The sequence below is a fragment of the Notamacropus eugenii genome, chromosome 1 (assembly GCF_028372415.1).
Source record: "Notamacropus eugenii isolate mMacEug1 chromosome 1, mMacEug1.pri_v2, whole genome shotgun sequence".
NCBI lineage: Eukaryota > Metazoa > Chordata > Mammalia > Diprotodontia > Macropodidae > Notamacropus > Notamacropus eugenii.
In genome coordinates this window covers 429,340,278-429,368,250 of record NC_092872.1, presented here as the reverse complement: position 1 = coordinate 429,368,250, position 27,973 = coordinate 429,340,278, and the positions used below count along the sequence as shown (strand labels likewise).

Sequence of the window (27,973 nt, the reverse complement as noted above, 5' to 3'; positions counted from 1 at the left end):
TTTTAACTGCAGGTGAATCATTTAATAGTGATTCTTAGAGATGCTTCCATATAGCAAGTGAATCCAGAAGATTCATTTTCTATTTGACATAAACTTACTTCCCTTCACATAAATACTACTGGTTTAACCAGTTCCTTCTCCCTTTCCCTTTGGTAAAACCTTCTCAGTGCCATTTTCACAGAATTTCAGAGTTGGAAGCAACCTCAGAGTGTGTCTTGTATGATCTGTAGCCACAAGAATCTTCTTGTAACATCACTAATAAGTGGGCATCCAGAAGAATTTTGTGGCTGTCAATCCAGGTCAGCAACATGCTGAGTAGTCCTGCAGAGATGTTCGGCAGAGAGCAATTCCTTTTAGGCTCTGAGAGTTGGAAGAGGTGATCTAGAAAAACAGTGAACCAAGAAAAAAACAAGGTCAACAGGGCCAAAGCATCAGTTCATCAAGAATTCATCTGTAGCTCTTTTGGGGGAAAGACTACTGTGGAAAAGAGGTGCAATGGCTGCTAGGGAATTCCAAGTTTCAGAAGCACCAGATAATCTATACAGGAAGACCTACAAAGAAAGATGTTCTGGTGGTGCTCTGAAAGGTAAGGGCTTACAGAAAGAGGAAGGGGGTGGAGAAGTGAGCAGTGTGGAAAAGGCAGAGCAATATGACAGGAAGTGAAGAACAGGGATGTAAATCAAGGGAGAATTGGACACGGGCTAGAGGGAAGAGAGAGGAGTGAGGGCTCTGTGGCAAAGAACGGAAACAAGAATGGAGAGTAGTAGAAAGAGTGGGGACAGGATAGAGCTTATTCTCCCATCTCCTTTAAAGCAGGAGGGGGGAAAGGTAGAAGCAAAGAAACTGCATTTCTCTTCCACTCCTCCTTCCATTTCCATATCTCTGTCTCTTTGCCAGGAAGACTACTGATGCAATGGTAACATGTATTTTCCACTCAATCTTTCTCCTGAGCACTGCAAACCCAGCATCTCTCACTGAGTCAAAATAAGAACTGAGAAGTACATATTAGAGTAACTAGGATTTCAGTAGTCAAAGCAGAAATTACTGAAATGGTCATTGAAACAGGTCTAACAGAAAAATAAAATGTTCATCTTCTGAAGCAAACTTAAATTAAAAATGGATCCACACCTTTACTAACACATAGTCTCCTGGCTGGGCTCGGATTAGGCCCCTAGGGTTAGTGTCATCTTCCATCTCTATGTCAGGAAAGATCACTTTGATGTTTCCATCATTCCTTCCACATAATTCAGTGGTAGAGCGCTTACTGGGCTGCAGAGAGAAATAAAATGGGTTACCTATAGGGCAGTGAATGATATTTAGAATAATCATTGGGGATGGGTGAATGCCTTAAAAAAATTCAAGCAATATTAGTGGAATATCATTTTATTATAAGAAATGGTATACATGAGAATATAAAGAAGCATGGGGAAACTTCTATGAACTGATGCAAATGAAGTAAGCAGAACCAGAGAAACAAGACATACAATGAAGACAAAAATGTAAATGGAAAGAACAGAAACAACAAAACCAAACATTTTGTAATTATAATTCGAACTTGTCACGACAAAAAGAAGAGAAAATGCCCTATTTCTTCTTTCCAGAGATGAGAAAGCATGAGTATAGAATACTGTACATATCGTCAGACTTGATTTTTTGGCTAACTTTGTTGAACTTCTTTTCTGTCTCCTTTAAAAAAAAAGTTGATTTGTTACAAGAGATTGGTTCTCTAAAGAGGGGAGGGAAGAAAGATACATTTGAAAATTATGGTGATATAAAAACAAAATATATCAATACTTTTTTTTGAAAGGATAATTACTTGTATCCATGTTTGAATACCCTTGAACATCAGTGAACAGGAACCAAAATGGTCAAATATAGGGTTTTCAATTAAAAATCAGGCTATTACTGGGAAATTGTGCTCCCTGTCAAGAAGCAGGGTTTCAGGATAATAACATTAATTATTTAACTGCCATGAAATGACTCATATGTTGAGAAGGCAGAAGAATGGGGATACAATGTTAAACCATTTAGGATCACTGAATTGGGGATAGCAGAATATGAACTGATTTTGGCTTAGATAATCCTTAGAAATCACACAGAAGGTAAATGCTAGAGATTCAAGGACTAGAATAGTACCACTCAGCTAAAAAGTACTGGATGCAATTTAAGCAGTTAGGCAATGCAGGGGATGAAGAAGTCTTTAAGACATGGCCCCAAAGAATCAAAGGAAAGAATGTTAGAGACCAAAGAGTTTAGTATCTTGTTGAACAGGCAAAATTAAATCACATGGAGCAACAGTGAAAAGCAGAAGACAACAACAGAAAACTATTAAACTGTGTAATGAAATGAGATATTATACCTGGAGTCAAAAGATATGGATTTAAATCTCTGCTTTCCTAACTAAACTACTTATGAGACCTTAATCCCTGGAGGCCTCAGTTTCTACATCTTCAAAATGAGGAGGCTTAAGCCCTAAGGCTTCCTTCCACTTCGAGGAAAGAGCAGTGGGGCTGTGGTGATCATAGAAACTTCACAAACAAGACAGGGCTTAAGTTGGGACCTGAAGAATGGACAAGATTTGGATAAGTAGAAGGAAAATGAAGGACATTCATGAAGAAGGGAATAACACAGAGTAACTTCAGGACAAGCTAAGTCTCAGTAATATGAAGAACTATAGGCAAACTTAGTATTCCTTGATGCTGAGCATCACTGGTCAGCATCACTGAACAGGGAGTGAGCCACAAGCCAAGGTAAAGACAGAGTAGTAAGAAAAAAGTATCACTGTTATTGCCTCCCAGCTTAAAAAACAACACTGCATTGGCACAGTGGTTTGTCCTCTTCCAAAGCCTCTCATAAAGCTATCGTATTTGTTCTTAAAACAACCCTGTAAGTTCGGTGGGTCAGGACTGCTGAGTGAAAGCACAAGGATTATAAAGGACCTCTGATGTCAGAAGGCAACACATGATTTGACGTAACAAAAAGAGTATCAAGGAGAAAAGATGCTTACGGTCTTTAGCACCATGACAAGGATATGCAAGATCACAAATACCTAGTCTTAGAAGAAACCCTAGACCAAACCGTTATACAACCAACTAATTTACTCTAATGCTCCTAGGCAGATAGCACTAAGCACTGGTTTGAACGCTTACTGAAATGGGATATTCATTACATTATAAAGGATTTATTTCCATTTTCAGACATGGTTACCAAAGACTAGGAAATGAAAAAGCAGAATGCAATTCCATTCTGGAAATTGCTTATTTTTATCACTTTACGGTTATACAGCACTCACAGTCAGAGGAGGGTGAGTAAGTGGATGAGAACTTCTCTAATGGGGAATTTTAATCTCAAAAGCATTTTTTTTGTTGTGGTTTATCAAGGTCTGAGGGGTTTAGTGGACAACATACTCAGTATGAATCAGTAGTATGATGTAGCAGTCATAAGGCTGATGTGGTCTTATCCTTCCTTTGTTAAGAAAGATACCAATTCTAGGAATAAGTGGATTACAGACTCTCTCTATTCCACCCTGATCAGATCATTTCATTAGAAATGTGTTCAGTTTTTGGCACCACATTTTCGGAAGGCATTGATGAGCTGGAGAGTCTATAGAGGAGGATAATTAGGGTGCTCAAAGCTCTTAAACTCAAACTATCTCAGAAAAAAGATGTAGGGATATTGAACCTGGAGATGAGAAAAGGCTTAAGAGGGAAGCATGATAACTGTCTTCAAGTATGTGAAGGGCTCTCCTGAGGAAGAAGGATTAGAATTGTTTTAATTGGTCTCAGAAGGCAGAACCAGAAGTGAGAGGTAAAGAGACAGGTTTAGATTTGATATAAGGCAAAACTCCCTAACAATCAGAGCTATCAAAGTATGAAGGAAGACACCATGGAAGGCAATGGGTTCCCCTTCACTTAAGGTCTCAGTAAAAGTTAGCTGTGGTACACTTGCCAGGTATGTTATGGAGGGAATTTTTTCCTCTAGCTACTGACTGTACTCTATCATCTCTGAAATGCAACTCTGAAATTCAGTGGCCCGACTTAAGGTACATATTATGCTGAAAATGAATTGTATTCACATAAACAAAAGAAGAATAACTCTTTTAGTGTTGGCAGGATTGCACTCTATGTAACGGAATCTCAGATTCAGTGAGGAAGGTGAGAGACAAATTGGGAAAAAGAAGAGGAACCAAACCCTCTTCCTGTACCTGTTGTGTTGCCTCCAAATGAAAAACATCTAGTAAAAATACTGGACTCACCTATGTGAACAAATAAATACCAAGGTGAGGAATGTGGGGAGATATGGTTTTTTCGGGGGGACTGGATCTGCGATTTCATTGTATTAGCAAATCTTAGTAAGAAACTCCCTTTTCTACTAATGCAGATCAGTATCTGTTCTGTGACGGAGGGTCTTAGTTATCCAAGGCACCAAAAGATTCAGTGACTTGCCCAAAATGACACAAAAAATACATGGCACAGGCAGAACTTAGAGCTAGGGTCTTCCAGACTCCCAAGGTCAGCTCTCTATCCACCATACCACACTGCTCCTTGAATGTACTGGTGGAGTGGTTAGAACACTGGACTCAAAGTCAGAAAAGCCTGGCTCAAATCCCAAACACACCATTAGTGGTATGACCTTAAATTTTCAAGGCCTCAAGAAGACATCTAGTTCAACCAATAGCTGATCAAGAATCCCCTCTACAATATAACCAATAAAAAGTCATTCTGCCTCTGCCTGAAGGCTTCCAATAAGGAGGAATCCACCATTTCCCAAAGCAGTCTATTCCTTACTGCTAAAATAGGAGTGAAGTGCTATCTATAAAGACATGACAAAAGTGCTCAGTCAATATACATTAGAAATATGAGCTGTTAGACACAATGAAGGAAGCAGTGACATGGCTGATCTAAAACACGAGATAATCACAAAAATTACAGAAACACAGTGAAAACGACATATTCCAGGGATACACTTCTTTGTCAGAAACTTCATTCCCAGAGTTAGACATAATACACAAGCATAATCCAGTGCTCTTACCACTTCACCAGCACACTCAAGGAGCAGTGTGATATAGTGGGTAGAGAGCACAATACATTCCAGTACATCAAGTTACAGCAGTTGGGGTGGAATAATTAAATGCTTTGTAAAATATGATCAAATTAACTGAGCTGTCGTTTGGTGAAAAATGGAAAATATGCACTTGTTCAATATTCATCATCTTTCATATATGTCCCCTTCACTCTACATACACACACAGTGACACTTAGTTAAGGTCACCTGGACTATTGGCAACAGCTTTCTAACTAGACTCTGCCTTAAGTCTCACTCCACCCTAATTTATCTTCTGCTGAGCCACCAAAGAAACTTTCTAAAGCACAGAAATGACCAAGTCACTCCCACACTCAACAAACTCTAGCTGTTCCCTATCACCTGCAGGATCAAAATATAAAGTCCTCTGTTTGGCATTTAAAGCTATGCATAACCCTTCCCTATTTTGTTTTCTTCTTCTCATGCTCTACTCCTCTCTACACACACTATACAATCCAACCTATTGCTGTTTCTTCCACACACCATATTCCATCTCTGTGGCTTTACACTGACTGTCCCCCATACCTCTTTTCCCACTTCTGCAGCTTCAACACTCTGTTCAATGACTCTAAAAGACTCATGATGCTACCTGTCTCCAGAAAGGTAATGCACTTAAGGTGCAGAGTGAGTAATTTTTTTCTTTTGGTGAGAAGGAGATGGAGATCATGGCCAGGGCAGGAGTTTGTTTTGTTTGACTTTGCATATTTATTACAAGAGTGTTGTTGTTTTTTTCTTTTCAAAGAGAGGGAGGTGGGAGGAAAAACAGATTTCTGCTCATTAAAAAAAATATTAACTAACATCGCTCAAATTCCACCTCTTCAGAAGGCCTTTCCCAGATGCAGTGGTCTCTCTGCTATGATTACTTCTTATCAACTCTCTCTCTATGTCTGTGTGTGTATGTGTGTACACAGAAAAGAGATAGATAGGTAGACAGATAGATAGATATCTTGTGTCTGCCTAGTTATTTATATATCATCTTCCCTGTTGGAATGTGAGCTCCTTGAGGGCAAGTATGTTTGAACAATTTGTACTTCTTGGAGACTTAGCACCTAAAAACACAGGAATCATCACTGAGGACCCTGTGAGGTGATGGGAGTGAAACTCTCCTAGGATAAAATAATAATAATAATAATAATAAAAGTTAATAATAATAATAGCTGACATTTTGATCCAAATGTTAGATTAGTCACTATAGATACCCAAGTACTAATTTTATTATCCTAAGTGACCTGAAATAGAGGAAATGTTAAGATCCTCTTCAGCTCTAAATCTTAAAATCCCTTCTTCCTACTATTAAGTAGTTTACATTTTTTTGTGTGTGCTCCAGGGGTAGCACTGAATCAGTGATGTCTTTTAACTCCCAATGAAGAATCTCCATCAATGCAGATCAATGCACCTGCTATGCACTTACATGGACTTGTCCAGGGTCACACCTGCCCAGGGTCAAATGGCCCACTCTCTATCCACTGCCAAATTAAATAGACTCACCCTTAAGCCATCACCTAGAATGCTGGGCTTTGTGAGGCTTTTAGAACCCCTCTCCTTGTTGTGCTACTTAGATACCTAACACCTTGTGCCTGGGAGATACATTTGCCTGATTGGATTCATGACTATTAACATGAATGCCTGGTTACCTGCCTAAATTTCCCTGGCAATGGCCAATCTGACACAAACATAATTATGGGAAATGTTCACATTCTTTTTGGCAGGAAAATTTGTAAATCCATGTCTATACTGGGACAGCAGTGAAGAAGGCTCACTGAAAAGGGTGAAAGTTAAGGTATTTACTCATAAGATTGATGAAAGTTTCCTGAGGCCCTTACCCCCTCCACAAGGACAAGCTGTGTGCAGCCAACCACAGCCATGTTGGCTTCTGCGGCACCTTCTCGGTAGGCAATGATAAGCTCTGCAAGCCGTCTTTGTTTTACCTCCTCTGGAACATCATCCTGCAGCCTGTGATATGCTCGTGTCTTCTACAATGAGAAAGGAGGGGAAAGGAGTCAGAAAGGAAATGAGTTAATTCAACTTTTAATATATCTGCAGCACATGCAAAGAGTATTTATCACACAACCAGCTGTGTACAAGGCATGTGGAAGCTCTCCAGAGCCACACTGCTGTCACTCTGTGTTCCACCTAGAAGCCTACCACACCCCCAGACACAAGGACAGCTGAGAATGTTAAGAACCACCCAACTGCCCAAGTCTCTTTTCTTTTTCCAGAACTCACCTGTCTCATACTGTAGGCAAAAAGGAAACCCACGTTGTAGCGGACTTCCTGAAGTAAGGACAGAGTCTGGAGGTGATCTTCTTCCGTTTCTCCACAGAATCCAGCAATGAAGTCACTGCTGAGGCTCACTCCTGCCATCCAAAGATCACAGAAACTAACGGTGAAAAGGGACCTCAGAGGACATCTAGTCCAACCTGTACCTGACATTGTTCATTGAAGATGTACAGAAAATTCGGCAAATTCCTTGTGATATACACCAAAGAAGGTTTCACATAATTCATTTGTAAAACAGTTAAAATTTGCTCCATGAAGTAAAATAAAAAATATAAACAACAATCAAGTACAACTGCCAGGCAAGTAATTTTTATAATCTCAAACAGGAAAAGGATTCATTTCCAGAATTCCAAACAATATATTATGTAACAGACATTTTATATTTTAACACATATTAGCTGCATGAAATCTGAACCTAAGGTTAATTATTCCAGACCCTGCATAATGCATTTAAAAGAGCATGATCTCTCTCCCATCTGACCTGAAACTAGAACGTACAGCTAGAACTGTTCATCTATCTAGCCCTGGGGTGAAGCAATTTGCTAAGGAATGTATGGATGCATCAGGCTTAACTCTACAAGGGCCAGGCATGGTAAGTGACAGAAAATACTTTGAAATTTTACTTTGAAATAAAACTTTTCATCTGATCTCTATTTTCTTTACGGATAAAATTAATTCTGTTTCACTTGATGCAGCTTAGGGCTTTAGTGCTAAAAAGTGGAGGTTAGAACAAAGGGACCAAGTACAAAGAGAATCATCTTAAGGCATAAGGACTATGCTCCTCTTCATCTTTCTGTTCCCAGTATCTGGCTGAGTAACTGCACAGGACAGGTGCTTAAAATGTGTTTGCTAAGAGAATCAGGAGGCCAAAAGGAATAAAAAGTGAGCATGGTGAAGTGGATGCCCCAAAACAATTGCTTTAGGGGCCCAAAATAACCTATGTTTGGGCTATAGGACTGTGGTCACTTATGGGAAATATGAACAGCAAAAAAAGCTAATAAATATTAACCTGGAATAAGAAGCTGTAGATAAAGCAGGTGCATGCTGATAAGAAAATGGCAGAATACACTGTGCCATATGAATGTAATGGAATATTACTGCACCATTTAAAAAAGAGCATATCATAAAAAATGAACTGATGCTGAGTTAAGATGACCCAGGAGAGAAGGCTCATTGTGTACATTAATATACAAAATGACTGTGGTCATGTACATGAAACAACATTAAAAGGCAGATGAACTTAGCTCGAAGGCAATGACCAATATTCCAGAGTACAGGTGATGAAACACATCTCCCTCTTCCAAAAAGAAAGAAGGGAGACTACTTGTATCATCTAATCTTGCTTCACTCAAGGTCCTTAACCTGGGGTCTGTAGAATTTTTTTCCTTTGTTTTACATTTTGATAACTATGTATCAACACAACTGGTTTCCTCTGTAATCATACGTATTATATATTTAAAAACATTCTGAGAAGGGGTCCATAGGATCTATCAGACTGCCAAAGGGGTCCATACCACAAAAAATGGTTAAGAAAGCCTAACTTAACTGTTTTTCTTTGTAATGAGGCAATATTTGAGAGTGGGAGACATATCAGGGAATATCTGATGTGTAAAAAACAAGACATCACTTAAAAAAATAAAGCTTACCTGGAATAGATTCTCTGATATGGTGAATCAAGTCCAAATAAGCTTCCCTTGTATATCTACAATAGGAGGCAAAGAAAAAGATTAACTCATCTATATAATGAGAGTTTGGATTAAGTGGCCCCTTGGCCTCTAAGGTCCTTTCCATATATAAATCTATGATCCTATTAAAAAAGTTATATTATGTATGGGATCCTAAGTACTGTGGTTTGCCAAAATTTGCTTCTTTCACCAAAATACCAGAAACCAAAGGTTTTGTGTTTTTATAGTACTGTTTAAGTAGAAGTCCAGGAAAATCGCACTGCAACGAAAAAATCTGTATTTTAGATTAATCTGGGGATAAGGGGTGGTAATGTTAATTCTTTTCATTTCTGGGGGCGGAGCCAAGATGGCGAAGTGAAAGCAACGACTCACCCAAGCTCCTGGAAAAACTCCTCTGGATATCTCTGGGGGGAGAGTCTGATCAGACTTTGGAGGTATAGAATCCAGTGGGTGACGGACTTTGACGGATTCAGAGCCCAGGTTGGACTGGAGGGTCCACGAGAGGGATCTGTTCCGCAAGGGTAAGACCCCGGCGCACAGCGCAGCGCGGTCGGCGCGACAGGGCGGAGGGGATCTGAGGGGCCGAGAGTGGCGGGCGAGACCAGCGGAGCAGGAGATAAGCCAGGCCAAGCCGATGAGAGCCGCTGAGTGCTAGATATCAGCGCAGCAGCCCTTAAAACCTTCAGCCTGAAGACTGGACTTCGGTGGGTCAGCTACTTGAACTTCCAGGAGTTGGGATGGCGGAGTGATCAGTAAGTGCTCTCTCCTCCCCCCTGATGACCATGAGGGAACCATAAAATTCTTCCCCAGATTAATCCTGGATCAGCGGGAACAGCAGAAGGGGGCGGGTGGTCTCATAACACCAGAGGCTGGAAAAGTGGCAAGGAGGGATTCTTCCTACTGTGGCGGAGGCGATCTGGAGGGACAGACGACCCAGGGCAGAGAAAATTCGCACTGAGACCCGGCAAACCTCAGAGCCGGGAGACAAGCCCCAGGAGGGGCGGGAACATGCATTAACTTCTAGGCGTACCCCAGCCCTCCAGGGGAAAAGGGAAGACAATAGGGAAGCTGGGATCACCATCCCCTGACCTTGCCTTTGCCTCAAGTCAGCTGAGGAGATCTCCTGAGACCAGACCACCCCTCCCACACACCTAACAAGCTAACCCCAGGGTTGATCTGGGAAACAACAACAACAACAACAAAAAAAAAAAAAAAAGCCTGCTTTCAGCCTAGACACACAGCAGCCCAACTTAAAAGATCTGTATCTTCTGACTGAAAGAACCAAAAGCTACAACACTCAGCCAACATCATGAATCGGAAAAAGCAGACGAAAAGTGAAAAAACCATAGAATCTTTCTATGGGGATAAGGACCAAAACACAAACACCAAAGAGGTCAGAGCTGAGACTGTACTTCCATCTGAAACCTTAGATGGGACTATGAATTTCTCCCAAGCACAACTAGATTACCTGGAACGTCTGAAGAAGGATATAAAAGAAAAACTGGCCAATGATTTTAAAATTATAAAAAAAGAATTTACTGATGAGAACATCACTCTGAAAAAGGAAATTGAAGAAATAGAAAAGGAAGTTCAAAAATTAACTGGAGAGAATAACTCCCTAAAAGGAAGAGTTAATCAAACGGAAAAGGAAACCCAAAACCTAATTGGGAAAATTGAACAGATGGAAAAGGAAACCCAAAACCTAACTGGGAAAATTGGTCGAATGGAAAAAGAAATACAAAAATTAAATGGAGAAAATAGCTCCTTAAAGGGAAAAATTGGTCAGATGGAAAAGGAAATGCAAAAGCTAACGGAAGAAAACAATACGATGAAGATTAGAATTGGGCAAGTAGAAACTAATGACTCAATGAGGCAACAAGAATCAGTCAAACAAAATCTAAAGAATGAAAAGATAGAAGAAAATGTAAAATATTTAATTGGAAAAACAACTGACCTGGAAAACAGATCCAGGAGAGAAAATTTAAGAATTATTGGCCTGCCAGAAACCCATGATGAAGAAAAGAGTCTGGACAACATCTTCCAGGAAATCATCAAGGAAAACTGCCCAGAAGTACTAGACTCAGAGGGCAAAATAGTCATCGAAAGAATCCACCGTTCCCCTCCCGAAAGGGATCCCAAACTCAAAACCCCAAGAAATATAGTTGCCAAATTCCAGAGCTATCAAATGAAGGAGAAAATACTACAAGCAGCCAGAAAGAAACAATTCAAATATCAAGGACACACAGTTAGGATCACACAGGACCTTGCAGCTTCTACATTAAAAGATCGAAAGAACTGGAACCCAATATTCCGTAAGGCAAAGGAGTTGGGACTTCAACCAAGGATCAACTACCCAGCAAAGTTCAGCATAACATTTCAGGCAAGGAGAAAGTCATTCAACGAAATAAGGGATTTCCAGAGCTTCCTGACCAAAACACCAGAACTCAATAGACAATTTGATCTTCAAATGCAGGTCTCCAAAGAATCATAAAAAGGTAAACAGAGGGGAAAAAACAAAAACAAAAACTTGCTACTCAATTAGGGCAAACTGTTTACCTCCCTATAAGGGAAGATGATACCTGTTAATCTTGAGAACTGTGCAGCTATTATGATAAAAGGGATATATGTAGAGGGAACGGGCATAAAGTAAATGATGTCATGTCAAAAATATGATTTAAGTATGAGAAGGGAATGTAATAGGAGGTGTGGAAAGGGGGAAGCAGAAAATGGCAAATTATATCACAGGAAGAAGTACAAAACTATAGTAGAGGGAAGGAGGGGAGGGAGATGAGCATTGTTTGAGAGGTACTCTCATCTGATTTGTTCAAAGGAGGGAACAATAATCTTAAGTAGATAATCCTAAGTAGCTCTATAGGTAGTAGGAGGGGAAGGGGGAAGAAAGGGGAGGGTGGCTAAAAGGGAGGAAAGAAGCAATAAGAGTAAAGGGGACTAAAAGGGAGGGGGGCTAAAAGAAGGAGGGGAAGGCTGCAGGAGGAGGGGGAGAAAAGTGAATACTATTGAGGAGGGGAAGAGAGACGGGAGAGCTAAAAGCAAAAATGGTGGGAAAGAGGTTGGAGGGAAATACACAGATTGTAATCATAACTGTGAAAGTGAATGGAATGAACTCTCCCATAAAACGGAGACGGATAGCAGAATGGATTAAAAGCCATAATCCAACAATATGCTGCTTACAAGAAACACATTTGAAACGGGGGGATACACATAGGATAAAGGTCAAAGGATGGAGCAGAATATATTGTGCTTCAGCTCATGTAAGAAAGGCAGGAGTAGCAATCCTAATCTCAGACAAAGCAAAAGCAGAAATAGATCTAATCAAAAGGGATAAGGATGGAAACTATATCCTGCTAAAAGGCACCATAGACAATGAAGCAATATCATTACTAAACATGTATGCTCCAAGCGGTATAGCATCCAGATTCTTAGAGGAGAGGTTGGGGGAGTTGAAGGAAGAAATTGATAGCAAAACTACACTAGTGGGGGACCTCAACCTCCCCCTCTCTGAACTCGATAAATCTAACCTCAAAATAAACAAGAAAGAGGTTAAGGAGGTAAATAAAACTCTGGATAAGGTAGATATGATAGATCTTTGGAGAAAATTAAATGGGAATAGAAAGGAATATACCTTTTTCTCAGCGGTACATGGAACATTTACAAAAATTGACCATGTACTAGGACATAAAAATCTCACAATCCAGTGCAGAAAGGTAGAGATAATCAATGCATCCTTTTCAGATCATAATGCATTAAAAATTACATGTAATAAAAGGCCATGGAAAGAGAAAACAAAAATCAATTGGAAACTAAATAATCTAATTCTAAAGAAGGGTTGGGTTAAAGAAGAAATCATAGAAACAATCAACAATTTCATTCAAGAGAATGACAATAGTAAGACAACATACCAAAACTTATGGGATACTGCAAAAGCAGTTATTAGGGGAAGTTTTATATCTTTGAATGCTTACATAAATAAAATAGAGAAAGAGGAGATCAATGACTTGGGCTTGCAGTTGAAAAAGCTAGAAAAAGAACAAATTGAAAATCCCCAAGTAAATACCAAATTAGAAATAATGAAAACCAAAGGAGAGATTAATAAAATTGAAATTAAGAAAATTATTGAATTAATAAATTCTTTTCATTTCTTTTTTGATAAAGAAAAGAACAAGTAAACATTTAAGGTGATTTCTAAAAGTCTGTCCAATGTAGCAAAAAAGCCAGATGATAGAATTCAAGCTTGTTCTATACTGAATTCTCTTCCTCAGGTTGTTAACTCTGCAGTGTTGATCCTCATGAGAACAGGTATCTCAAAAGGAGCCACAGTTTAAATCCCAAGGCCTGAGAATTTTAATGCTAAAAATTGTAAAAGTATACCTATTTTCTAGGTCTTTGCTTTGTCAAGTTTACATTAAATTCCAAAGTCTACAGGTTTGTGAGCAATGCTGAAACTAAGGCTAGTGAAATACATAGCAATTTACGGTGGTAGTCAATGGTCTCAAACAAGCCTGACCCTCTTCTCATGATTTCCAAGACCCGGCTGCTTCCACTCTGGGCTGGTAGATGGATCTGTTTACAAATATTGTTCCGCTCCTGGATCAATTGTAGAACCTGGACCAAAGAAAACAATTGAAACAGGAGAGGTCGTTAAAGTTTCAACAAATGGTAGCATTAGCTTCTTCTATGGCCAATAGCTAACAACTCTTACTCCTCATAGTCAATTCTTGAATAAGTGAGAATTGGCCAGAGAAGCAGGGACAGTATTAGCTATGGATTGCTTAGACTATGGTTCTGTTCTTCCTCCTTTCTAGTGTCTCACAGCACTTCCACAAAACTGGGAGGGGGAGAAAAAAAAAGGTAAAACAGCAAAGTCATTTTGCAGCTGGGAGTGCTCAGGCAAAAAGTTCAATGAGGAAGAGTAGTGAAACTAAAGGCTAAAGTGACATTAAAAAGAATCACTTATGAATTTCAAACTAGCCACTAATAACTGAGATCTAAGATCTGACTGGATTTTCATAAACAAATCTAGTCACTTTCTTACTAAGAACTCAAAATGGCACAGTATGGTATAGAAACAGCATTGGCCTCAGAGGCAGAGGACCTGGATTCAAGGTTGTCGTCTACACTACCACAAGAGTGTACTGTACTACCAGTAATGAGGTAAAGAAGATCAACAGCCACAAAAGGACCAACTACTGCTTGCTTTATATGGGTTCAAATTTGTTTTTGGCTACAGCTCAATTTCTTTTTAGACTAACTTGGTTCTAACTTCACATACCACAGCACACCTTAATAAATGATGACTGACAGAGCTATAAAAGACCTGCTGACTGCCTCTCCCACTCACACTACTAACTGGCATAACAACATAAATCCTTCTGAAAACAGAACAGCCACAGAATGCTACTGTCAAAGGAGAGTAATATCACCTGTTTAAATGGTTGGCTGTCTTAACTAACTTTTATTGAGGAAAGGTCATGTTTAAGAGAACTTGTCCCACAATAAATTTAAGTTCACTGGAATGTGGTCAAACTTTTATGGCGGCATCCTGTGGTGAAATTAGTCCCATATTTAGTTCAACAGACTGAGTGAGGAGACATCAGCACAGGTAAGTCAATCAATGTTTCCTTGGTAATGCAATAGCAAGAGTACCATAAAAACTGCAAGAGCCGATCCTCCTTTTCAGCCTTGCCTCTCCTCTCAAGATTCACTAAATCAACAGTTGGCCCCAGTCTCATCCTCATTATAAGCTCAACTTTCCTTTTTTATCCAGGAAGGAATTTTCAATTCCTTCAAAAGCACAATGTATTTCAAAGATAGGGAATACACTACACCAGCCCTCTGATTTCTTTTTGGTCCTGAACTTGGTCTTTCTGAAAGAAAGGTTTCCATCATAACAGCAACATCACTTCCTCAGGGAGTTGTCCAAACTTGCCTCATCAGGAAAGTCCTTAGGATGGGGAGAAGTGAAGCGGATCCTCATTTCAGGATCAACTCTAGAGACCTGATCCAGAAGATCAGCAAATCGAAGGCCTCCTTTCTTTGTTTTATAATTTGTACTAAATCCTCGACTCAGGTTAGTAGGTATGGCATTACTGAATTGGATCTCTGAGTTGTCTCGATAGCTGTTGACATTCTGACCAAGGAGTGTTACTTCTTTCAGGCCCTGTATAACATCACAAATACATAGTGGAAGAAATTAGGAAATTATCATATTGGCACCTTCATACCAAACCATTACTTTAGAAATAACGTGGAAAAATAAAGCAGAAATTTATGTTTTTAAGCAATTATATCATACTTTAAGTAGCAGATAAGATGTGACTAAAACTATTTTGGTATGACTGCCATACAGGTACCAATACACCTCCCCAAACTGTAACTATCAAGATGATCCAGAACCTGACTACATTATTTTAGACCTTTGGGCAAGATTAAAATAAACTGAGGAACTACAGAACAATTTAGGGACTCTTAACAGATTTAACCCACTCACAACCTACGAGAAGGAGTCATATTTCTCCTGTAAGTGCTTATTGCAAAGAGAACCTGTTACTCACAGATAATATTAAAAAGAAAGCCACCTGCCTTCCAGAATCCCAGGATTTTGAGTTTTTCACTTGTTAATGATTAAGAACTTTAGGCTCAACAGAAAAAGGAAATCAAATTAAATCTGCACTACAAATTAAATCCCACTACTACCTTTAGAATTGAATTATAAGGGAAGTCTCTTCTTAATCATAACTTCATTATAATCAAAATAATTTATTCTACAGGACTGGACTACAAATTCAGTAAGCTGACAGTATGATATTTCAGTAATAGAAAAAATATCTGATTTTAAGATATGCTGATAGGAAGTATACTCTTCCTAACTTTCATAATGAGACATTAAAGTCATAATGACTTTCCCTCATTATGAGAGTCCCCATTGGAGTCTGTTCTAATCTCATGACATTTAGGGCAGTGCACTCAGACTTGGACAACACACTTTTGAGACAACACTGACAAACTGGAGAGTATCCAGAAGAAGGTGACCAAGATGATATTGGTACTGAAAACCCTGTCACATAAGAATGAGGGGAAGGAACTGGGGATGTCTTGTCTGGCAACTCCTGAAGTACCTTCTCATTTTAAAATTTTAGCATTCTGTAGCTGAATAAATACTAACAAGATGGATCTAATTTAAGTTCAGCTTAAAAAAATACAGAACTTAAAAATATGAATGAAATAAAGAGAAGGGCACCAGGACTCCTTCTATAGTCACAATCTAAATATTTGTTTATGATATTCAAAAGAAATCATCATAAAAATTACTAATAAATTAATTACATCATTACTTAATAATATCCATATAACCATTTGAAATAAATAACTTCTGTTGAAACGGTGGTGATAATCATAATTTTGCAAAGCAGTATGGTTTTCAAATAATGTTCTTTCTAATTTGACTAGACTAAATGAACCATCTGACCATGCTAGATGAATATGAAACAATAATTAATGCCCATGAGTTTAACTAGTGGCTTGAACAGGGATGGGCAACCCAACATTCTTGTTCTTCAAATTTTATGACAATTTCCAAAGATGATGTCTGAGAAAAGACCTTCAGATTTGGCGATTAAGAGATTACTGGTAACTTTGAAAAGAGTAATTTTAGTTTAGAAGCTGAATCACAAAGGGCCAAGGAATGAATGAGAGGAAATGAAATAGAGGCAGTAAGTGCAAGCTATTTTTTCAAAGTGTTTGGTTGAGAAAGCAACAAGAGATATAGGAAGATACCTTAAGGAAATGAGAAGGTTCTAAAGGATAAAGGAGACTCAGGTACGTTTGAAGACAAAAGAGAAATAATTAGTTGAAAGTAAGAAGCTAAAGATACAAACATGAACATAGAAACAAATATCAACTGCCCAGAGACCTTACTTAACTCCATTTGAGAAGTTCTCTCTTCCCACTTCTTTGTCTTTCACTTCCAGAACTGGCAAACCAAACCCACAATATCAGTGTCTTACTTTCCCCCAATGCTGAAAAGGAATAAAGCACAGGCAATATATCACCTGCTCAGAGAGTTTCTTCACTTCTTCCAGAATGGAGGCAAGTGGCCTGCTCCTTTCACGGCCACGTGTGAAAGGAACAATGCAGTAGCTACACATGTTGTCACAACCTCGCATAATTGACCTGGGGAGAAAATCATCAGAAATTATCAAAGAATATTCTGAGGTTCAAAAAGTAATAAAATCTTTCCCAACATTACCATATTTCATTGTGTGTTTTTAAGCTATAAATCCACACAAGATCAAATTCACATTGTAGAGACATGCAGAAACTTGTCATCTTTAAGATTCTTAAGGCTTAGAACACAGGGCTCTGCTCTGAATCCTTTGTATCTGATGTAATACAAAGACCATCAAAAGGAGAAATTCAAAACCCAACATTGGGGAAATGACTCACACAAACGCTGATGTGGAATTTGAACTTGTCTGGACAGGCATGATGTCTGCATATGTCTCCTCTAGTGAAAGGAGAACATTAGCAGATCGCTGGCCAGAGTCGGCTAAAGTCAGCAACCGAGGAAGATCCCGGTAAGCATCTGGTCCAGCTATAATATCCACCAATTTTTCCCTCTGCAGAATCTCTTCCTTCAACCTTTCAGCCATACATCCTGGAGAGGAAAAAATAAATATACTTATCCAGAGATATTTGTTCTTACAGTTCATGCCAAGCACATAAATCCACATCCACCTACAAAATTTATGTACATGAGTTGTCTGAGAGCATTCAGCTACCCTCTGAAAGTGATCAAAACTTGAATAATTTTGCAATCAATATTTTTCTGCACAAGGAAATCAAGAAGAAAGAACCTTAAATCCTCGTAGCCAAATGATCACCAACTTCCTAAACTGCTCAAAGAAAAGATAATGTCCTTCTATTCAGAAACCTTTTAAATGCATGAGCCTTAAACTGAATGGACCATTAACTGTAATAATTTGTAGGCCAAAAATGACACTATGTCAGGAGTTCATTTAACTTTTTTCCTGCAACTAAAACTATGCTTTTCCCTCCCCCCACCGCTTTCCCTGTGCTACTAAATGCTGCTAAAAATACAGGAAATGGAATCTGGCATATGTCTGAGAGCCACTCCACGATGCCTGGTTGTGAAGGAGGATGTTTCTGGGAATACCAGGAACAAATCTTCTTGGATGGTATCGAAGACACACTTACGTGTAAGCAAAAAACCTGGGGCATTTGACCCGGAGCCTAATATTGATGTAGAAGCTACCCTGGGTTCTCAAAGGCTGGGCCAGGGAGTTATAAGCTCTGACTAGCCCTACGGTACTAGAAGGGAAATGCTGATAGACTGTGGTGTCTCTCATGCAAAGACAAAGTAAATTCAGAGACATTCATTACCAGTTGTATGTAATGAGACAGATTTTTCAAACACAACAAATCTCAAAGAAATTTTGCTAAATCATACAGGAGTTATCTGCATTGGTGGAAGGAGGGTGAACACCAATGTGATCACAGGTTAATGAAATATTTGAGGAAGTTTGAAAATGTATCTTATATATAGTAATTCTTAAATGAAACTACCAAAAAGTTCACGATCGCATGAGAGGTCAAGTGACTTGTCTAAGGTTACACAAGGAGCAAACATAGGAGGTCCTGTGACTCCAGAGTCAGTGTTCCTTCCACAGCATTACTGGCAAAGTCTCTACTACCACTTTACGGTTTATCTTCTCCAACAATGTGTTTTAGATCAGAAGTGTGAGAAGCAATCACAGATGCTGCCTCATTCCCCCATTCTCTTTGGAATCATCCAAGGACTGGCTCAGAAGAAGTCTCAGTCCCTCATTTAGAAGCGCAGGAAGAGTGGGCTCTCATTAAAGTGCTATTCTGATGAGTCCTGGTATGGAAGCAACCTATGAGGGGTACACAAGGAAGACCACAAACTCTGACAGAGTTTGTCTATCACAAACAGGACAGAGTTTTTGTTGTTATAGTCTGGTCTCTGGGAACAGCTATATGTAACGTCTATTGTTTGAAGAACTAGGCTTCAATTTTTTCATCCATTAAAGGAGGTGATAGGATTAGAAACTCTCCAAGGACGCTTCCTGCTCTAAATCCTAAAGGCAGGCTAGTTAAGCTCAAAAGGATCCATAACCAGGAGGTTAGTCATCAGATAGTGACTTTTTGGCCACAGCAATCATGAATACTTTCAACTGAGGTATGATGGGGTTGTGACCTGTACCCAAGGAGAAAGCACTCTCATTGATAAAATGATGGTTCTTTTGAGGACTTAAGGCACCGTCCTAACTCAGACTTATCAGATGTGCTCCCAATGTACATAGGGCCATGTGTTTTCTTCATTCTTTTAGATTGCCATTTACTCATAGAAACTACATGTTGTCACTCTATTCTCATTTTCTAACATTATAATACACAAAATTCTGCACTATGGAAGGCCTTTGTACAGTGAAGCCAAGATACAGTGATGTCCTATTGGGTCTGCTCAGAGTTCACAAATGGCCATGTCCAAGGGAGAATCTAGTACACTCCAGCAATACAGAGCCCAATGCACCAAAATGGCTTTCACTTCCAAACTTTAGGATACCTAGAATCCCAATTCGAAGAGGAACCTGTGATTTGAGACGTCTGGCCTTTACAGATTTAAGTCGTTTCAAGCGATTCCAGATAGCCTGTTCAGCCTTCTCCCTGTGGCATAAATCAATAGACCAAGTTAGAATTGAAATGATCAGGACATACCACATAACTGGAGACAGAGAAAATAATATTATAAATTACTTTGGTCCTCTTAGTGGTCTTGCAGAGAAGGACAATTAATGTAACTTAACTTTAAAGTAACCAGTGGTGAAAAAATAACTGTGGAAAATGTGTGTAGTAAGCAAAGCAAAGAATTTACACAGAAACATAAAGAAAAACAACACTTTAAACCTTCACAACTCCTGTTCAGTGCAGTAACTATTAGCAACTTCAGAGCACTGACAATGAAACAAGGCTCTGACTACTTGTGTTCATCCTTCGCTGCTGAAGAAGACCATGCCATCACAGAAATAATGACATGACTTGCACTTGACTTTGTTTTGTGTGAGGGAGGGCTATGCAGGTCACCAGCTTCACTTCTCCTCCTGAGCCATCTGGATCCAGTGACCAGATATTCATCAGTATGACTGGAGATGACCCAGGATGAGGCAATTAGGGTTAAGTGACTTGCCCAAGGTCACACAGCTAGTGAGTGTCAAGTGTCTGAGGTGAGATCTGAAGTCAGGTTGTCCTGACTCCGGCACTGGTGCTCTATCCACTGCACCACCTAGCTGCCCCTTGACCACTTGTAGAGAAGCACTGGATGACAGGTATGGAAGGTAATATACATTTTCAGACGTGGCCAACAGAATGGTTTGCTTTGCATAGCTGAATTAATTGTGTTATCACAGGTATTCTATAGGAGTAGGGAGAGGGACATTGGGAACTGACAAATTTTTTTAAAAGAGCATTAATAAAACAGAAAGAAATATAGCCGTATTTAGAAAGGAAAACAAGGACAGAACACCTACGTTTAACTAGTAAAGGATGCTTGTAAGACTTAGGCACCTAACTTCAAATGGAGGAAAAATAGGTCCTTTGAACATACAGCATATTCTAAGTCCTAGAATGTAGCCTCAAAAATGTTTTGATGAACTATCCAAGAACTATCTAAGGAATGAGAAAAACTGAGCACAGGTCATCTCCATCCTCACTCCTAGAAAAAATACTACATCCTATATTACATCACTCAATTACATCACTCAATCAATTAACATTTATTAAGAACCTTTTAAGTACCAGACACTGTGTATCCTATAGATAGCAGGTCAGTACTCCATAATACAAAAGACACTGAATCATTCTTATCTTCTCACATGAACAAATCCTCACCTGATTGAACATGTGACAAGAAGAATCACGTCAGCCTGAAATGAAAGCAGAAAAAAAAAAAAAGAAAATTGATCATTTTTGAAATCATGGATTCCCTTGAAGAATCATTACCATAAATTCCACCTCTTCTCTATCCTCATGACAATCTCTGATCAGTCTATCTTGCTCTGATTTCCCAGGCTCTCTCTCCAGGTCTGCCCTCCCTTGTCCCCCTTCAAGATCTAGAACCTACAGGTAACTAGTTGAACTATACTATTCTCTACCCTTGAGTCCTCTGACCCCTTATCCTATCACCCACAACCCCGACCCTAGTGACAACCAGTGCACAAAAAAAGAGATGGGAGATGGAATACTGTATATGGGAAACCATAAAAAGGTCAATTTGGCTGGACTGTAGAGTCAAGAAGAGTAATAGGGAATAAAGCTGGGAAGGTAAGTTGTAATCAGGTTATAAAGATGATGCCAAAGGGAAGAGTTTATATTTAAGCCTAGAGACAATCAGGAACAACTGAAGTTTACTGAGTAGGGGAGTGACATGGACAAAGAAAATCACTTTGGCAGCTATATACAGGATGAATTGGAGGGGGAAGACAAGGTGGGGAAACCAGTTAGAATGCTATTGCAATAGTCCAAGAAAGAGGTAATAAAGGGAATGCAAAGGATGTGAGCAGAAAAAAGTAGATAGACTTGAGAGATGTTATGGAGGTGGATATGACAAGATTTGGCAAATGACAGGATTTATAGAATGAGTAAAATAAGGAATCCATGATAACACTGAGGCTGCAAATCTGGCTGACTGGAAGGATAATAAAAAGTTCAGAAAAGGAGTGCGTTTGATGAGAAGACAATGAGTTCTGTTTTTAACACATTAAATTGAAGCTACATCCAGGGCAGGAAGTTTAAAATGTCCAACAGATAATTAATGATGCAAGACTATTATTCAGGAAAGAGATTATAGGTTGGAGTCAACTAGAGTCATAACCTATCCCTTCCCCCCACCTTTCCAGTCTTTTCACACTTTACTCCCCACCATGAATTTACTCTTCAATCCAGTGACACTGGTCTGCTTGCTGTTCTAGGAACAAGACACTTCATCTCTCAGCCACAGGCATTTTCTCCAGGTATCTGTACCCCATGTCTGGAATGCTTTCCCTCCTCATTGCCACTTACTAGCTTCACTGGCTTCTTTTAAGCCCCAACTAAAATCCCAGCTTTTTAAAGGAAGCCTTAATTCCAACCCTCTTAATTCTGGTGCCTTCTCTTTTTGTTAATCATGTCCTATTTATCATGTATATATCTTATGTTTTATATATTTGTTTGCTTCTTGTCTCCCCATCAGATTGTGAGCTGCTTGAGAACAAGGACTATCTTTTGTCTCTTTTTATATCACCAACACTTAGTCCAGTGCCTGGAACGTAATAGGTGCTTAATAAATGTTCAGTGACTTACTGAATTAATTGTATGGACAAGATCATTAAACCCTTGAGATCTAATAAGGAGAGAAGCAGGCAGAAAACATAATTTTAGAACACATCCACAGTTAGGTGGTGTGCTAGATAATGGATGAGCAAAGGAGCATGAGAATCCAATAAGAAAGAGGAAAACCAAGAGAGTATACAGAAGGAGAGGCTTGCCACTGGCATCAATTTTTTCAGGGAGATCAAGGATGAGACTTAAGAAAAGGTCATGACATTTGGCAACTAAAAGTTGCCAACTGAGAGAGTAGTTTCGGAGGATATGTTCCACCCCCTCACAAATGCTAAATTATACACATAAGCCTTTCTTCTTCCCTGGGACTTTGTTCCAAAAATCATTTCCAATCTCTCTCTCATCATCTTTGATTCCTCCCTATCTATCAGCTCCTCCTCCCATCACTTACAAATAGGCTCAGATGTCTACAAAAAAAAACCTTACCTTAAATCTGACATTCCCACAAGCTACTAATCAATATTTCTTACTACCTTAAGTGCTTAACCTCCAAAAAAAATAATCAGCACTCCAATGATTCTACTGATAGTCTCACCATCCACTCACTCCTCCAGTCTTGGCAAACCAGCTTCTAACCATAGTGTTATAGTGAAACTATTCTCTCTAAAATCACCAAAAGCCTCTAAATTGCAAAACTTGCCCTGTCTGCAGTAATTCACACTATTTACTATCTCCTTTTTTTCAATACTCTCTCCTGGTTTTCCCATGTCTCTGACTGCTCATTGGTTTCTCATCCTCCACCTGCCACTTGAGTGTGAGTATTCCCTAAGGCTTTATCTTCTACCCACTTCTCTCTCTTTTTTCTATTCTTTCCCATAGAGATCTCATTCAATCTCAAGACTTTAATTATCACTTCTATGTAGCTGACTTCCAAATCTATGTATCTAAGTCCAATCTATATATGGATGTCCCAAGAGAATCCCCAATTCAATCTATATATAGTTGAACTCATCTTCCTCTGAAAGTCACTCTTCCCCTCAATTTCCATATTACTATTAATGGTACCACCATCTTCCCAGTCATTCAGAATGGAATCTCAAATGTTATTTCTGATTCTTTCTTCTCTCTCATACCAAATGTCCTATCAATTCTATCTTCATAACATATCTTGTATTCTCTCCACTAACAATCCTGTCACCTTAGTCCACATTTTCTCTTGCTTTGGAAGAAACCCTGTCTTAAATCTTTCCCACCTTCAATCTATCCTTCTCACAACCATCAAAATAACCATTCACACAGCTCTACCTCTGTCACTCACTACACAAAATCCTACAGTAGTTCCCTACTATCTATAGGACAAATACAAACTTCTTAGTCTAGCATATATGGCCCTCCATACTCTGGCTCCAACTTACCTTTCTAGCATTTTTTCATTCAATTCCAATTCAGGCACCTTGACTTCTAAATAGCCAAACCAAACTATGAGCTTTTCCCTGACCTCATGCCTCCTTTCAGATTTATATGTATTCATGTAAACTGCCCACAATGCCTGATACACAATTCCATCCTCATCTTTACTAGTTAAAATCCCTTTCTTCTTCCCTTCAGGATGGAGGCTCAGTTGCCACTTCCGCAATGAAGCTTTATCTGATCTATCCTACTACCCACCTTCACCATCAACTAAAAATGGCCACTCCCTCTCCTGATTCACCTAGAATATTTTATCTGGATCTCTTCTTTACCACTCTCACATTCTACTTTTATCATGTTTATTTATAAACATGTTATATTTTTCTAGTAGATGTACAGTCCTTGAGGGCAGGAAGTGCTATTTTGTCATTTTTCTATGCAGCGTATCCAGCACATAATAGACATTAAATGGCTGATTAACTGAATCTCATACATGGAAGATTTTTTTTTCTTTAAAAAGAAGACTCCAATGTGCACCGCATTTAAAAAATATCTTACTGATTCTTTTTGTTTTTCATAAATTATTTCCTAATAAACACCACCTTTCTACACCAAAAAATTTTCCCTCACATAACAAAGAAAAAGTTAAGTAAAACCAACTGATAAAATAATCATGCCTGATAGCTTATACAACATTTTGTTCTCACAGTCCTCCACCCTTCTACCAAGAGAAGGTAAGTATATTTCATTATTTCTTCTTTGTGACTAAGATATCAAACCATATTTAAGAACTTACCATCAATGAAAACTTTCTTCTAGGCCTAGGATGTAAGAAAAATTAAAGCGACATCTTACCTCATGGAGATTGTTAGTTCTCAAATAGCCATTCTTCTGCAGAATGGACCAAGCAATCTCTGCATCATTAACATTCATTTGGCAGCCGTAAGTCTCAAGATAGACTAGAAAAAGAAGGGAAATCCCACGTAAATACAGTACAGAGGAGGGAGAAAACATAGGGTCATAGGCAAGAATACCTTTTCAAATACCCTGACAACACCTGGAAATACTACAGTGACATATCAGGTCTGCTAATAGCAGCTGTAACTATATGTTAACAGAATCACATCACCACAATATGTGTTACCTCTTTTATAAGATAAGAAAGGGATTGGGCCAGATGATTTACTGAGGCTGCTACTAGCTTTGGGATCTGTGATCCTGCTTATTCTGAAATAGGAATATTAATTTCACAAAACTCTCCATAAAACTAAAAAGTGTGACTAAGTTTCTACTGAATCCCCACATCAAAAATAAACAGTGAATTTGTTTAACATTATAAGCCTAAATGATTCTTTATTTCTTTTATGCCTTTTGGCAATCATTTTAACAATTAAAAGGGCAGACAGATAACCAAGGGTCACGCAGCAAGACAGAGGCATACCAAAAGGATAAATTCCCAAGAATTCAAACCCCAGGAAAGGTACAGAGTTCCTCTATGTTAACATACAACCCTGTGAAATTTTCTATCTGCAATACTTTCAAAGTTTTTTCCATGGAGATATTCAATTCCACAATGACCCTCAACTGAAGCCAAATCTTTTCAACCCTTAGGGCTCAGAACCGTTATGAACCAGTATGATGGATCCATTCTACAGATTATTGCTTAAATTAAAAAATAGGGGCTCTAATTAATAGATATTAAAAATGAGTGATCCTTATCTTAGTAATTAAATGTCATGGACCTACAAAATAAAACAAAAGAAAGAAGAAAAATAAATGTCACAATAATCAACATCATGACAGTTTTTAAAAGTTAAGACCTGAGACATGCAAACTGTATGTTGGCACTGAGGGATACCAAACAGACAGAAAGGAAGTAAAGACAGACCTTTTCTCCCTGTTCCTGCAAGGGATTCTGTAGTAAGATAAGGGGGAGGATCCTCCACTGTTGCAGAGGAATCAGATTTCTCTTGAGGAGTTGAGGCATTTCTTAAAAAGTGCTGAAATGTTGGTCCTGCTGCCAGTCTGGAGCTGAAATCCCTCTGGACTCCATCGTCTTGATGTTTCACTAACTCTGGATATACTTTTGTATTGCGATGGCTTGTTGTTCTGTAGGTCCTGAGGATCTGCCAGATTACTGAGGACAATGGACTCTGTCTCAAAGTCTGACTGGTTTTCAATGCATATTTTAAAGGCTGCATGTTGGGAGTAAGAGATCCAAACCGTGCCAAGTCTAAAAAAAAAAATATTATAAACAAATTACAATCAATGAACCAACTTCTATTGAAGACTGCTTCTGATGCTTCAATATGGCATAGAGATAGAATTGGCTCCTCACAGTCTATAACAGCAGTGTGCAAGCCCTGGTTGTCTTACCAAGTAAGAAAGACTTTGAGTGTGGATTCAGACACCAATTGTATGTTGACTATCCAGCAGATCTGCCTAAATTCATAGGGTTTCAGCACCAGCTTGGCCACAGGTGGTTAAATTTTTTTAACCAAAGCATCTCTGAAGAGGCATCTGTCAAGTTAAAAAGGAGTGAAATTTGGAGAGTGTGTTCACATCAACAAAATTATTGATCCCAAGTTTCAAAGTATGATAAATGTAACAAAATTTTTGAAAAATAGTAAATACTTGAATCTTAAGGTTATTCCTTTGCAATTCTGCCCACATAAAGCCATTTTGCATGAAGTATTATATATAAATCACTAAGACTTTCTATGGACAAAGGCCCTCAAATCACAAACTTTCACAAACTTCCTTCTTCATTCTTCTCCAACTCATGCTGCACACTTGCCAGGTAAACCTCATTGTATCTTGGAAAAGGAATCTCTCATTCTCCTCATATTATATATTTCATGGCCCGCATCGAGAACACCCTCTCCACCTATACAGACCCTTTCCTTTTCCAAAAGTGCATGAAAAAAATTGCCATTTTACAAGCCATCTACCTGCCAATTCATCTCACCTTACTCCAGGATCATAACACATGTGATATCAGAGTAGGAAAAATCCATGTGATATAACATTCACGGTTTTACTTGTTATTTATTTAGTTGTTTCACATCAAGCCACATTCTGACTAACCAATTAAATTATAATTTCCTTATTGTGGCAAGTCCACAACTCTCATTACTTTTGCTTCTTCCCAGAGTACACTCAGTGGAACCTCAAGAAATACTAATTGAATCAGAATGACTAACGAGAGAACTTTTGATCTGAAGAAAAGGTTGGAGACTTCATCTTTTAGTCCCAGAAAAGCTGAAAACAAAGGTCAAACAGATGGCAAGTCTAAAATACAGGTGCGGGGGGGGGGGGGGGGGAGGATGGTCTTACTAAAAATATATTAAGTGTTCAGTTGGGAGACAGAATTTTTTCCCAGACACCGTATACTGACATATAACTTGCAGACCGCCATTGTATTAGGGATATAAAATTTTCCCCTCGAGTGCTGCGGCATTTAGCGCTGTCCAGGGCAGGGGGTCACCCTAAGGTCCATCGCAGAGCGTAGGCAGGCGGGGCGCTCACGCTACCGTACTCTTCTACTTCAGTAATACTTACAAAGGAGCAAGTTTCCGTTCCAGATCAGACGAGCCCGTGCGCTTCACGGTGCAGCACCTGCAATGGAGCGCCTGGCGCCTTCTGCCGCTCCTGCTTCGACACCACCGCCCGGTGGGTCCCTACCCGACTCTGGGTGCGAAGGCCCCCGTCTCCGTCCCCACAGCACCAGCTACACTGACTGCCACCAGTCCCTCCACGTTCGTCATCGGGACCCCAGGCTTCAAGGTCACGGCCAGAACCTCACGGTCACATGCGGGAGGCGGGTCGTGCCGGGAGGGCGGGACACTCACGTGCGAGATGCCCAGTAACACCAGCTGGCCCGCTGCTAGGGCCTCTTAACACGCTAAGCTGACCCCAGAAAATATCATTCCTTCCCACCTGTCCCTCAGTGGTCCCCTTCTCGGCTTTGCAAGGACGCTGCGGAGAGCGACCAGCCGGCAGCCGCTGCCGGGAGGACGCGTGACCGCCAGCTGGGTCCCCAGAGAGCCCGATCACCACGCGATTCCCGCGGCGACTGCGCAGGCGCGTCTGGTCCCGTTCCGAAACGGGCCCTCCCGGAAACAAACCCCACGAGGTGAGTT

The 27,973-nt window shown here is 39.5% G+C and overlaps 1 protein-coding gene across 5 annotated transcripts; it reads right to left on the bottom strand.

Moving 5' to 3' along the window:
- On the bottom strand, window positions 1-27,922 carry CDK5RAP1 (CDK5RAP1 mitochondrial tRNA methylthiotransferase). 5 transcript variants are annotated; one of them, XM_072631570.1, is made up of 15 exons: window positions 27,393-27,922; window positions 26,208-26,351; window positions 25,720-26,064; window positions 24,687-24,790; window positions 20,994-21,028; window positions 19,672-19,772; window positions 17,511-17,721; window positions 17,117-17,237; window positions 14,995-15,225; window positions 13,573-13,670; window positions 9,009-9,064; window positions 7,309-7,439; window positions 6,906-7,055; window positions 1,129-1,269; window positions 1-381 (listed from the first exon to the last, which is right to left on the bottom strand). In XM_072631570.1, the coding sequence occupies exons 3-15, from the start codon at window positions 26,030-26,032 to the stop codon at window positions 301-303; spliced, it is 1,773 nt and encodes a 590-aa protein (XP_072487671.1). In that variant the 5' UTR covers window positions 26,033-26,064; window positions 26,208-26,351; window positions 27,393-27,922; the 3' UTR covers window positions 1-300. The 5 variants fall into 5 exon arrangements, with proteins under 5 accessions (XP_072487671.1, XP_072487672.1, XP_072487673.1 ...); XM_072631571.1 differs by having other exon boundaries at window positions 27,771-27,918; XM_072631572.1 differs by lacking the exon at window positions 27,393-27,922 and adding an exon at window positions 27,229-27,378.
- Window positions 27,923-27,973: the final 51 nt, after the last annotated feature.

Coding starts and splice junctions, on each gene's coding strand:
- CDK5RAP1 (XM_072631570.1), bottom strand. CDS start 26,032: ATGCAGCCTTTAAAATATGCATTGAAAACCAGTCAGACTTTGAGACAG. Junction 13,671..14,994: donor CTAAGGACTTTCCTGATGAG/GCAAGTTTGGAC, acceptor TCTTTGGTCCAG/GTTCTACAATTGATCCAGGA. Junction 1,270..6,905: donor AGCTTGTCCTTGTGGAGGGG/GTAAGGGCCTCA, acceptor TTCTCTCTGCAG/CCCAGTAAGCGCTCTACCAC.